This window comes from Mobula hypostoma, chromosome 6 (assembly GCF_963921235.1).
Source record: "Mobula hypostoma chromosome 6, sMobHyp1.1, whole genome shotgun sequence".
NCBI lineage: Eukaryota > Metazoa > Chordata > Chondrichthyes > Myliobatiformes > Myliobatidae > Mobula > Mobula hypostoma.
The window spans coordinates 68,221,659-68,236,375 of NC_086102.1; the positions used below are offsets into that span (position 1 = coordinate 68,221,659).

The 14,717-nt window shown below is 41.3% G+C and overlaps 1 protein-coding gene across 1 annotated transcript in view; it reads right to left on the minus strand.

Moving 5' to 3' along the window:
• LOC134348078 (cilia- and flagella-associated protein 47-like) overlaps positions 1-14,717 on the minus strand; it is a 712,768-nt gene that overhangs the window by 508,695 nt on the left and 189,356 nt on the right. The window contains exon 26 of the mRNA XM_063050919.1: positions 582-788. Coding sequence (XP_062906989.1) covers positions 582-788 — 207 coding nt within the window. The remainder of the gene's footprint in view (positions 1-581; positions 789-14,717) is intronic.

Sequence of the window (14,717 nt, forward strand, 5' to 3'; positions counted from 1 at the left end):
CTTCCCACTTCATGATATCATGGACACGATCAGAAACATCCCAGACCCTGGTACCTGGGAGGCAAACTACCATCCGTGTTTTTTTCTTGCATCCACAGAATTGCCTGTCTGACCCCCTAACTATAGAGTCCCCTATCACTGCTGCCTTCTTCCTTTCCCTACCCTTCTGAGCCACAGGGCAAGACTCTGTGCAGAGACGCAGCCACTGTTGCTTCCCCCAGGTAGGCTGTCCCCGCACCCCCCAGCAGTACTCAAACAGGAGTACTTATTGTTAAGGGGGACAGCCACAGGGGTACTCTCTAGTATCTCACCCTTGTCCTTCCCTCTCCTGACTGTTACCTACTTAACTGTCTCTTGAGGCCCTGGTGTGACTATTTGCCTATAGCTCCTCTCTATCACCTCCTCACTTTCCCTGACCAGACGAAGGTCATCGAACTGCAGCTCCAGTTCCCTAACACAGTCCCTAAGTGCGACTCATATTTCAGTACTTGGAACCAAATGTTGTCAAGTTGTCATCTTATTTGCTTACTAAAATCTTATTCTCTGAGAAAATCTTATGACATCCAAGATGACCATTTTACCTTTGCTTTTCCTGATCAATGAAAATAATATCCATATTTATCGAAATTGGGACGAATGAAGAGAAGGTGATGCAGCAAGTTAAACTTTTCTTTGTTCCACTTTCATACAGCAAAGTTGAGCCTTCAGGGAACTCACAGGATATGGGCTTTAACCAGTTCCCATCTTTAGTTTCCACTTCTGGAATTTCAGCTTGGATCTTGCAGTCACTGAAAACAAATTAAGAGTTTAATTTTCCAACACGTAAAGAACGAGCCTATGATATAAGACCTTGTCAAGAAATTTTCCCTGCTGTTTTCCATGTAATTCATAATGTCTCAAACACCTCTAAATGAGTTACTTAAGCAGATTTGTTAAAAGTAAATTGAAAGTTAGTTTCACAACTATCATGGACAAATTGATCAATAGCTACAATGATATGTGTGTTTATCTGAATGGAGGTAGAAATTTGATTGTGCTGAAAACCAAGCATTAAACTGTTGATGCATGAGAAATCCTTGAAAGTCTCCATGTTCCTCACGCAAGAAATTTCTGCAGGATCCTAATGCAATGAGTTGTGCACTTAAACATAATAACATAAATGAAGCCGAATTTCAGAGTTGCACATACCAGTTACAAGTAACCTTCTTAAATCTGAGGTGTTTACTAACTAATCACTGCATGTAGTCCTTGCAAATCTTGGGAAGCATTCAGAGCAACCATGGGAAGCTAAAACAGGGGAGTAGGAATGAATTTTTTTGTGTCCAGAGACCAAAGTGATCCTTCAGTCCATAATGAATTTGCAGTAAAGGAATTTTTATGGAAATTTGTCAACTCAACCATACTTAAATTTCCTGTACATTCAGACTCACATAACAATAATTTTCTGAAAATTCATAGAAACCCAACATGCTCATACATTGAAATTTTCCAAAACATTTCATACTACACACACACTTATATTTATCCATCAATCCTCAAATGCACATCGTCCAAAACACTTACACATGGAATGTCTCCAGCACATCTCACATCATTAGTTATCAAATCATGTTAAGCCAGAGGGATAAACAACAGCCTGGGTGTCATTGACCAGAAAACGAGATTGTCTATCACTGCTATTTCAGAGCACTCAGATGAGGACTACAATAGAACAGCCTGTGGATGTGCACTGATGTGCACGCAAATTGAGATGTTTGGGGCAATTTTCGATTTTCTGAAAAACCTGAAAGAGATGGGAGATGAAGGAATGTAGGAATCTAGCTCCAATCTTGCACATAGCTTTGCCAAGTCTATTGACACCACTTTCTTAGCATGGGTATAATACCCAGCTCTATTTCAATACAAATGTATTTAATTATAGTTCAATTGCTGATTGCAAACAACTTTGACCATAAGACCATAAGACCATAAGACAAAGGAGCAGAAGTTGTCCATTCAGCCCATTGAGCCTGCTCCGCCATTTTATCATGAGCTGATCCATTCACCCATTTAGTCCCACTCCCCCGCCTTCTCACCATAACCTTTGATGCCCTGGCTACTCAGATACCTATCAATCTCTGCCTTAAATACACCCAATGACTTGGCCTCCACTGCCGCCCGTGGCAACAAATTCCATAGATTCACCACCCTCTGACTAAAAAAATTTCTTTGCATTTCTGTTCTGAATGGGCACCCTTCAATCCTTAAGTCATGCCCTCTCGTACTAGACTCCCCCATCACAGGAAACAACTTTGCCACATCCACTCTGTCCATGCCTTTCAACATTCGAAATGTTTCTATGAGGTCTCCCCTCATTCTTCTAAACTCCAAGGAATACAGTCCAAGAGCGGACAAACGTTCCTCATATGTTAACCCTCTCATTCCCAGAATCATTCTAGTGAATCTTCTCTGTACCCTCTCCAACGTCAGCACATCCTTTCTTAAATAAGGAGACCAGAACTGCTCACAGTACTCCAAGTGAGGTCTCACCAGTGCCTTATAGAGCTTCAACATCACATTCCTGCTCCTATACTCTATTCCTCTAGAAATAAATGCCAACATTGCATTCGCCTTCTTCACCACTGACTCAGCCTGGAGGTTAACCTTAAGGGTATCCTGTACGAGGACTCGCAAGTTCCGTTGCATCTCCGAACTTTGAATTCTTTCCCCATTTAAATAATAGTCTGCCTGTTTATTATTTCTGCCAAAGTGCATAACCATACACTTTCCAACATTGTACTTCATTTGCTACTTCTCTGCCCATTCTTCCAATCTATCCAAGTCTCTCTGCAGATTCTCCATTTCCTCAGCACTACCGGCCCCTCCACCTATCTTCGTATCGTCAGCAAATGTAGCCACAAAGCCATCTATTCCATAATCCAAATCGTTGATGTACAATGTGAAAAGAAGCAGCCCCAACACGGACCCCTGTGGAACACCACTGGTAACCGGCAGCCAATCAGAATAGGATCCCTCTATTCCCACTCTCTGTTTCCTGCCAATCAGCCAATGCTCTATCCACGTATGTAACTTTCCCGTAATACCATGGGCTCTTATCTTGTTAAGTAGCCTCATGTGTGGCAACTTGTCAAACGCCTTCTGAAAATCCAAATATACAACATCCACTGCATCTCCCTTGTCTAGCCTACTGGTAATTTCCTCAAAAAATTGTAATAGGTTTGTCAGGCAGGATTTTCCTTTAAGGACTCCATGCTGAGTTCTGCCTATCTTGTTATATGCCTCCAGGTACTCTGTAACGTTATCCTTGACAATCGACTCCAACAACTTCCCAACCACCGATGTCAAGCTAACGGGTCTATAATTTCCTTTTTGTTTCCTTGCCCCCTTCTTAAATAGTGGAGTGACATTTGCAATCTTCCAGTCATCCGGAACCATGCCAGAATCTATCGACTTTTGAAAGATCATCGCCAATGCCTCCGCAATCTCCACAGCTACTTCCTTCAGAACACGCGGGTGCATTCCATCTGGTCCAGGAGATTTATATACCTTTAGTCTATTCAGCTTCCTGAGTACTTTCTCTGTCGTAATTGTGACTGCGCACACTTCTCTTCCCCGCCACCCTTGAGTGCCCGGTATACTGCTGATGTCTTCCTCAGTGAAGACTGTTGCAAAATACTCGTTCAGTTCCTCTGCCATCTCCTTATCTCCCATTACAATTACTCCAGCGTCATTTTCTATCAGTCCTATATCTATTCTCACCTGTCTTTTACTCTTTATATACTTGAAAATGCTTTTAGTATCCTCTTTGATATTATTTGCTAGCTTCCTTTCATAGTTAATCTTTTCCCTTTTAATGACTTTCTTGGTTTCCTTTTGTAAGGTTTTAAAAACTTCCCAATCCTCTGTCTTCCCACTAATTTTTGCTTCCTTGTATGCCCTCTCCTTTGCTTTAACTTTGGCTTTGACTTCTCTTGTCAACCACAGTTGAATCCTTTTTCCATTCAAAAATTTCTTCTTTTTTGGAATATACCTGTCTTGCACCTTCTTCACTTCTCGCATAAACTCCAGCCACTACTGCTCTGCCGTCTTTCCCGCCAGTGTCCCTTTCCAGTCAACTTTGGCCAGTTCCTCTCTCATGCCACTGTAATTTCCTTTACTCCACTGAAATACCGACACATCAGATTTTGGCTTCTCTTTTCCAAATTTCACAGTGAACTCAATCATGTTATGATCACTGCCTCCTAAGGGTTCCTTCACCTCAATCTCTCTAATCACCTCCAGTTCATTACACAATACCCAATCCAGAACAGCCGATCCCCTAGTGGGCTCAACAACAAGCTGTTCTAAAAAGCCATCTTGCAGACATTCTACAAATTCTCTCGAGATCCAGTGCCGACCTGATTTTCCCAATCCACTCGTATATTAAAATTCCCCACAATTATCATAACACTGCCCTTCTGACAAGCCTTTTCTATTTCCTGTTGTAATTTGTAGTCCACATCCCTGCAGCTGTTTGGAGTCCTATAAAGAACTGCCATCAGGGTCCTTTTACCCTTGCAATTTCTTAGCTCAACCCATAAAGATTCTGCACCTTCCGATCCTATGTCACCTCTTTCTAATGGTTTAGTATCATTTCTTACCAATAAAGCCATGCCTCCCCCTCTGCCTACCCTCCTATTCTTCTGATACACCGTGTATCCCTGGACGTTCAACTCCCAGAGACATGCATCCTTTAGCCAGGTCTCAGTATGGCCACAATATCATACCTGCCAATCTGTAGCTGTACGACAAGATCATCCACCTTATTCCTTATGCTGCGTGCATTTAAGTATAACACCTTAAGACCAATATTTGGTACTTTTCGTTTTGATTTCACTGCAACTTTATTGCACTGCAACTCATCCCAATGGCTACAAATTTGCCCCATCACCTGCCTATCTTTCCTGATATCTTTACTGCTCACTATCTTAGATTTATTTCTGTTTTCCCCTTCCTCCGCTCTGTCATTCCAGTTCCCATCCCCCTGCCAAATTAGTTTAAACCCTCCCTAACAGCTCTATTAAACTTTCCCGCCAGGATATTGGTCCCCTTCGGGTTCAGGTGTAACCTGTCCTTTTTGAACAGGTCATACTTCCCCCAGAAGAGATCCCAATTATCCAAGAATCTGAAGCCCTTTGCTTCCACTGTAGCACAGATGAACCCATGATGACTTCTCCCATACAGCCTACCATTGTCACAATATAAATTAAAAGGTGTCATAGCACCCCAGCAATTTCAAGCAGAATGCCAATAATGTTGATACCCTACCTGGCAGAGTGACACTTAATGGTATACAAATATGCTATCCTTTATGACAGCAATAATATATATTCTCCTACAGCTGGTGGTAGCATTTAAAGTTAAGTTTGGATTGCTGCAATTATTGAGCACATGCAATTAAATCCAGGCCATTTATACCAGAACTGATTACAGTAGCCCTTCATGGGTGTTTTGCAACCTCCTCCACAGTAATTTTACAACCATCCTGCAGGATAGGACAAAGCATTTGATGTCACAAAATGCTGCAATTAATGGTAGGAATCTAGGCCTTAAGTCCATATGCTTAATTGTCGAGTTCCAGCTACTTTAAATTCTGCCAGATATCCTTAAAAGCTATCTATTACAAGCCTGAGCATAACTTCAGTACATATCCAACCAGAAATACAACACAACAGGAAAACTATTAGTAGGTGGAATGGAAAATGTGCTCTAAGAGTAATGAAAAATCTCCAAATTGAGATGAGAGATTGCAAGGAAAGCAGCATATTAGTTTCAGCCTCAATTTTTTTTAAAAATAACTCGCTCCCAATTGAAGGATTCAGTAACATACGTGAGATTCAAGGCAACAACGTATAAGTTCCCTAGAGTTGCCAAGCAAATCATGTCAACAGTGCTTCTTGCAGGATAAATCCATGTCTTAATTGGTGGAAGCAACAATTAGATCAGTAGAAGGAGACAACTGAGAGGAACTTGGGAATGAGTTTCCTTGTGGTATACAGCAGGGAGAACGTTGTTGGACTTGTCTCTTTTCTTGAAGATGGTCAGTGCATAATCACTCATTGATTAACAGTACTGCACTATAAAATAGTATTATATCTTTGCTCAGTGTAACTTTCACCCCAGCCAAAACAACCCATTAATTTATACAAACACACGCACCTTTGGGGTATCAACATTCACACTACAACCAACCTGTCTTATGAAATGAAACCTCATTCCCATCCTTATCTTATGACCAAGTCAACTAATTCTTTGCAACATGCTAATAGAAACAACAATAATGGATCAGATCTCATATACTAATGGTAGCAATTCTGAAAAATAAAACATTGACATTTAGCCACTTAAACAACTATCCATCAGAACTGAATACAAATATCTAATCAATTACCTACCAAACTAAATAATAATCGTCACTTGCACTCAAGCATTAACGTAGCTATCATGAAAAACAAAAGTGCATTACAAACTCATAACTTTTAAACAGAGGTGAACATTTTGATTAACACTTCAAAGGAAAAGCAGCATCTGAAAGGAGTCATAGAGACATAAAGCACAGAGATAAGCCCCTTCAGCCCTACTCATATATGCAAATTAAGTTGTCAACCAGAACAAGTCCCATTTACCTGGGTTTGGACCACATCCCTTGAAATTGTCCTATCCATGTACCTATTCAAATATGTTTTAAACTATAATTGTACCTACAGCTACCACTTCATCCGGAATATCATTCCACATATCCACGATCCTTTGTGTGAAAAAATGGCTCTTCAGATTCCCTTTAAATCCTTCCCTTCTCTCCTTAAATCTGCACCCTCTAGTTTTAGATTTCACTGCCTTGGGGAAAAATACTAGACTATTTGCCTAATCTATGCTCCTCAAGATTTTATATGTCTCTATAAGTTCACATTTCGGCCTCTCATGTTCAAGGAGAAAAGCCCCAACCTATCCAGTCTCTCCTTACAACTTAAGCCTCTTAGTCCCAGTAACATGTTTACAAATCTTTTCTGCACCCTTACCCTACATATAGCTAGAAATCAAAACTGTGCACAGTATTCCAAATGTAATCTCCCCAATATCTTGAACAATTGTAACATGCCATCCCAACTCTTGTATTCAGTATCCTGACTGATGAAGGCAAGCAGGCTGAACATCTTCATCACCCTGCCTACATGCATTGCTGCTTTTAGGAAACTATATAGTTGTATATCTTGTTATCTTCTACTATACTCCCCAGGGCCCTACAGTTTACTGTCCAGGTTTAACTTCAGTGCCAAAATACAATACTTCGCCTCAATTGTATTCCATCTGCCATTCCTTGTCTACACTTTCCCTTTAATCTAGATCCTGTTGTAATCTTAGATGGACTTCTTCATTCTTCATTATGTCACGAATCTTGATGTCATCCTCAAACTTAATACCCATGCCAACTACGTTTTCATCCAAGTCATTGATTATCAGGATAAACAATGTGGACTGCTAGTCGCAGTCCTTCAATCTGAGAAATAACCCTCTAGTATAACCTTCTGATTCCTTTTACCAAGCCAATTTTGCATCCCATTGGGTAGCTCACCCTGTAACATATATGATCTAACCTTCTGAACGAGCCTATCATATAAGACCTTATGTGTATATAATGTCCACTGTCCTGTTCTCATTAGTCATCTTAGTTACCTCTTCAAAAAAACTCAAACTCATGAAACACGATTTTGCACACAGAAAACCATACTGACTATCCAAAGCAGTCCTTCCTTTTCCAAATGTAGGTATTTCCTGGGATACCCTTCCAGTATTTTTCCCACCATTGATGTTAGGCTTACTAGTCCAGGCTTGTGCTTACAGCCCTTCTTAAATAAAAGCACAATGTTATCCATCCTCCAGTCTTTTGGTACCCCACTTGCGGCTAACGATAGTATAAATATCTCTGCCAGGGACACACCAATTTCTTCTCTACCTTCACACAATGTCCGAGGACACACTTGGTCAGACCATCAGACCATAACACATAAGAGTAGAAGCAAGCCATTTGCTCCATCGAGTCCACTCCACCATGCCACCACAGCCAACTCACCTCCGCCTTATCCCTATTCTCCTACCTTCTCTCCGTAACATTTCACACCCTGAATAATCAAGAACAGATCAACCTTCACCTTAAATAGACCCAATGACCTGGCCTCCACAGCCATCTGTGGCAACGGATCCCACAGATTCCCCACCCTCTGTCTAAAGAAATTTCTCCTTATCTCTATTCTAATTGGGCATCCCTCTATTCTGAGGCCGTGCGCTCCGGTCATCAAGATCCCACAAGAGGAAACATCCTCGTCACATCCACTCTATCTTGGCCTTTCAATATTTGATAGGTTTCAATGATATCCCTCCTCATTCTTCTAAATTCCAGTGAGTAAAGGCTCCTCATATGATAAGCCTTTCATTCCTGGAAACCTTCTCATGAATACCTTCTGAACCCTCTCCAATGTCAGAATATCCTTTTTTAAATAAGGTGCCCAAAAATGCTCACAATATTCCACATGAGGCCTCATCAGTACTCCTTAAAGCCTCAGCATTACTCCTTACTTTTATATTCTAGTCCTCTTGAAATGAATACTAACATTACATTTGTCTTCCTCATTATTAGAACATAGAACATAGAACATAGAAATCTACAGCACATTACAGGCCCTTCAGCCTACAATGCTGGCCGACCATGTAACCTACTCTAGAAACTGCCTAGAACTACTGATTCTGTAAAGATCCTTACTAATGCCTCCACAATCTCTTCAGCTACCTCTTTCAGAACCTTGCGGTGTAGTCCATTTAGTCCAGATGACTTATCTACCTTCAGATCTTTAAGTTCCCCAAGCACCTTCTCCCTGGCCATAGCAACTGCACTCCCTTCTGCCCCCGGCACTCTCGAACTTCTGACATACTGCTAGTGTCTTCCACAGTGGCATTTTTAATTGTCTTCTGTTGTTTTTTTAAAGTTTCCCGATCGTCCAACTTCCCAATAATTTTTGGTCTATTATATGCCCTTTTATGTTCACTTTGACTTCTTTTGTCAGCCATGGTTGCGTCATCCTGTATTTAAAATACTTCTTCTTCTTTGGGGTGTATCTATCCTGTGCCTTCCGAATTGTTCCTAGAGCCTCCAACCTTTGCTGCTCTGCTGCCATCCCTGCTAGTGTCCCCTTCCAATCAACTTTGGCTAGCTCTTCTTTCGTGCCTCTGTAATTCCCTTTACTCTGCTGTAATACTGATACATCTGACTTTAGCTTCTCTGCCTTAAATTGCAGGGTGAAATCTCTCATAATATGTTCACTGTCTCCAAAGGATTCCTTTATCTTAAACTCCTTAATCAAATCTGGTTCATTACACAACACCGAATCCAGATTAGCTGATTCATTAGTGGGCTCAATCAGAAGCTACTCTAACTAAAAGCCGTCTTGTAGGCATTCTACAAATCCTCTCCTTTGAGATCCAGTATTACATTGCACCCCACCACCCTATTGGATCACAGGCTGCCGACACCAGCTCTCCAAGGTCCTCTGTCCTGGGCCATTTTCAAGTTGTTCAAGTTATCTCCTGGTGTAGCCCATCTTCTTGGTGTATCCTATCTTTCCCAGGGATGAGGACTTTGGAGTTTCTATTAGTGATTCTGTAGCACTGGGTTTTTACAGGATGAAGTTGCCAGTCCCATGCCCAACCCTCCTCCTTTCACAGCGGGCTTGGAACCATCCATGGCAGAGTTTTGAGATCAAGTACAAACCTGATTTTCTCAATCTACCTGCATATTGAAATCCCCCATGACTATCGTAACACTGCCCTTTTGACATGCCTCTTCTATCTCCTGTTGTAATTTGTATCCTCATCCTGGCTACTGTTCGGAGGCTTGTATATAACTCCCATCTGGATCTTTTTACCCTTGCAGTTCCTTAACTATACCCACAACGATTCTACATCTTCTGAATCTATGTCACCTCTTTCTAAGAACTTGATTTCAACTTTTTAAAAAAGAGTCACACGACACCCTCTGCCTATCTACACAATGTGCATCCTTGGGTATTAAGCTCTCAACAATAATTTTCTTTCAGCTATGACCCAGTAATGCCTACAATGTCATACCTGTTAATCTTTAATTGTGTTACAAGATAGTCTACTTTATTCTATATAACACCTTATATTCAAATATAGCACTATTAATCCTGTACTCATCATCCTTTTCATTTTGTCATTGCAGCTCATCCCATTGTCTGCAATTTTGCCTATCATCTGCCTGTCCTTCTTGACAATCTCACTACACACTACCACTGCTTGTAAATCAACAGCCCTATACTTCGTCCTATCACTCTAATTCCCACCCCCACCCCCGTTAAATTAGTTTAAACCCTCCCAAAAAGCTCTGGCAAACCTGTATGCAAGGATATTGGACCCCCTCAGGTTCAGGTGTAACCTGTTCTTTTTGAACAGATCATACCTTCCCCAGAAGAGATCACAAGGATCCAGAAATCTGAAACCCTGACCCCTGCACCAGTTTCTCAACCATGCCTTCATCTGCCAAGTCATCCTACAGGTCCACAATCTCTTATCCAAAATTCTGAAATCTGAAAAGCTCCGAAAACCGAAGTTTTTTTTGTGGAGTGTGGAGCGTGTCATAACAAGGCTTGTTTGGCGCGCTAACAGCTGACGTCACTGAGGTGTGACGTGGCAGCACTAGCAGAGGCTGCCAGATATCATTTGTCGCTCAGCACTTGTATTGGTTACACATCCATTTGCTGTTCGCTGATACTTTGTGTTCACTGTTGACTTTGTGTTTAATTTCACTATGAAAATGTCAGAAAGAGCTGCAGATACCCCTATGGGTAACAATGAGAAAAAGAGAAGGAAGCATCTATCATTATCAATAACACAGAAAGTGGAGTTATTGCAGAAGCTTGACCGTGGTGTGTCTGTGCAGCACCGCAGAAATTTAAGAAGTGTCACGGTGTAAAATATCTGAAAATCTGTGGTGAAAAAGCTTCTGCTGATCATGAAGCAGCTGAAAATTGCAAACCCCATGTCCAGAAAAGTTGGGATATTTTCCAAAATGCAATAAAAACAAAAATCTGTGATATGTTAATTCACGTGAACCTTTACTTAACTGACAAAAGTACAAAGAAAAGATTTTCAATAGTTTTACTGACCAACTTAATTGTATTTTGTAAACATACACAAATTCAGAATTTGATGGCTGCAACACACTCAACAAAAGTTGGGACAGAGGCATGTTTACCATTGTGTTACATCACCTTTCCTTTTAATAACACTTTTTAATCATTTTGGAACTGAGGATACTAATTGTAGTAGATTTGCAATTGGAAATTTTGTCCATTCTTGCTTGATATAAGACTTCAGCTGCTCAACAGTCCATGGTCTCCGTTGTCTGATTCTCCTCTTCATGATGCGCCATACATTTTCAATAGGAGATAGATCTGGACTGACAGCAGGCCAGTCAAGCACACACACTCTGTGTCTACAAAGCCATGCTGTTGTAGCCCATGCAGAATGTGGTCTGGCACTGTCCTGCTGAAATAAGCATGGACGTCCCGGGAAGAGACGTCGCCTTGATGGTAACATATGTCTCTCTAAAATCCTAATATACGCCTCAGAGTCAATCGTACCTTCACATACATACAACTCACCCATGCCGTGGGCACTGATGCACCCCCATACTATCACAGATGCTGGCTTTTGCACCTTTCGCTGATAACAATCTGGATGGTCGTTTTCATCTTTGGCACGGAGAACTCGACACCCGTTTTTTCCGAAAACTAGCTGAAATGTGGACTCATCTGACCACAGCACCCGGTTCCACAGTCTTTCGGTCCATCTGAGATGAGCTCGGGCCCAGAGAACTCGCCGGCGTTTCTGCATAGAGTTGATGTATGGCTTCCTCCTTGCGTAATACAGTTTCAAGTTGCATTTCTGGATGTAGCAACGGAGTGTGTTGAGTGACAATGGTTTTCCGAAGTACTCCCGAGCCCAGGTGGCTATAATTGCCACAGTAGCAGGACAGTTTCTTAGGCAGTGCCGCCTGAGAGCTCGAAGATCACACACATTCAACAGTGGTTTCTGACCTTGCCCTTTACGCACTGAGATGTCTTTGAATCTTTTCACAATATTATGTACTGTAGATGTTAAAAGACCTAAGTTCTCTGCAGTCTTGCGTTGAGAAATGTTCCTTTTGAACTGACTAACAATTTTGGCACAAAGCAGTGAGCCATGGCCCATCCTTGCTTGCAAAGACTGAGCCTTTGATGGACACTACTTTTATACCCAGTCATGATACCTCACCTGCTACCAATTAGCCTGCTTAATGTGGAGTCTTCCAAACTGGTGTTACTTGAATAGTCTGTGCACTTTTCAATCTTATTTTAACCCTGTCCCAACTTTTGTTGAGTGTGTTGCAGCCATCAAATTCTAAATTTGTGTACGTTTACAAAATACAATTAAGTTGGTCAGTAAAACTATTGAAAATCTTTTCTTTGTACTTTTGTTAGTTAAATAAAGGTTCACATGAATTAACATTTCACAGATTTTTGTTTTTATTGCATTTTGGAAAATATCCCAACTTTTCTGGAAATGGGGTTTGTACATTGACGAATTTGCCAAGATGATATCTGATAAAAACCTTAGCCTTGAACAAATTTACAATGCTGATGAAACAGCTTTGTACTGGCGCTACGTTCCTAGATGAAATTAACAACGGCAATGTGACATCTATATTACAGCCTTGTGACCAAGGAATTTTACGATTGCTTAGACATAAACCTATGTTAATGAGACTGATGACACTTGAAGAAGTCTTTAAAACCGCCGTCTGTCATCCGTCATCGTGCTGCTTCATAACTTGAGGATCCTGTTCCTGGCCCATCAGTTACCTGTGGAGTACTTAGCTTTGTTTGCCAGACGTAATGCAACTTAACTAGAGGTACCGTACGTACTTAGCTTAGTTTGAACCTATATATGTCCTAGAGTATTTACGTTCTACATTTATTCCAATAAGTCATTTACCATGTGTTTGATTCAGTTCATTTGAAGCTGTATATTTTTATGTTTTATTGAATGTTTTTGTTGGAAATAGAATGTACTAATGTATTTATGGTCTATAATTATCCCACTATTTCACTTATCAGTATATTACTCTATAAATAAACTGTAATAGTATTTGTAGTCTTTATTTATCCCACTTAACTATACGTTTTGTGTTCACTGGTGACTTTGTGCTTAATTTGTGAAAATGTCAAAAAGAGCATGGATCGGGAAAACCCAGAAGTTCTCTCTTCAACACTCGTTGTTTGAGCATGTACAGACTTTTTTCTTGTTATTATTCCCTAAACAATACAGTATAACAACTATTTACATAGCATTTACATTGTATTAGGTATTATAAGTAATCTAGAGATGATTTAAAGTATACGGGAGGATGTGCGTAGGTCCGGAGCTCCCCTGGGTCCTAAAGTCCACATGCACTGAAACAGGTTAATTATCAATATAATTATCAATTTTCTGAAATCCGAAAAATTCTGAATTCCAAAGTGCAACTGGCCCCGAGGATTTCGGATAAGGGATTGTGGACCTGTATTTGTACCCACACTGGCACGAGGTACAAGCAACAATCCAGAGGTTGCTACCCTGGAGGTCTTGCTTTACAGCTTTGTTCCTAGCTCCCTAAATTCTCTCTTCAGGACCTCCTTGCTTTTCCTACCTATGGAATTGGAACAAATACGTACCAAGACTTCTGGCTGCTCACCATCCCCTTTTAGAATGTCATGGACTCAATCTGAGACACCCCTGACCCTGACACCTGGGAGGCAACATACCAACTGCTGTCTCTATCGCGTCCACAGAATCTTGTGTCTACTACTCTAACTATGGAATCCCCTATGACTATTGCAGTCTTCTTCCCTCCTATTCCCTTCTGAGCCATGGCACCAGACTCAGTGCCAGAGACCTGGTCACTACAGCTCCCCCCACCGGTAGATCATCCCCCTCAACAGTATCCAAAAAGGTACATGTACCATTGAAGGAAACAGTCACAGGGTACTTTGTACTGGCTGCTCATTTCCATTCCTTCTCCTAACATCACCTATTTTCCTGACTCCTGCAACTTAGGAATGACTACCTCCCTATCTATCTATCTATAGCTCCTATCTGTCATCTGCTCAGCTTCCTGTACGAGCTGAAGGTCATCGAGCTTCAGCTCCAGATCCTTAACACATTCTCTGAGGAGCTGCAACTCGGTGCACCTGGTACAGATGTGGTTATCCAGGAGGCTGGAGAATTCTGGAGGCCCAGAATTCCCCTATCTCATACAACAAACACAACACAGCCCCTGGAGCCACGCACTAACAGACAAAGAATGAAGAATGAAGAGGAAGAAGAAGAAACTTACCAGATACGTACCTCACCCACGCCTGTTCTCGTCAAACCCTCCCCTCTCTTAACACTGGTCCACTCACACAGTGGCTGTTCCACTTGCCCCTGCTTTATTTTTATTTGCTCTTGTTAATGCATGAAGCCTCCTGCACCAATTCGACTGTGACTGCCCAGGGAATTACCCACCTTTATGCACATTGAGATCACCAGTACCTCCTCTTTTGTAAAGTGGATACATTCCAAAACATCACTATTCTCTGAACTCC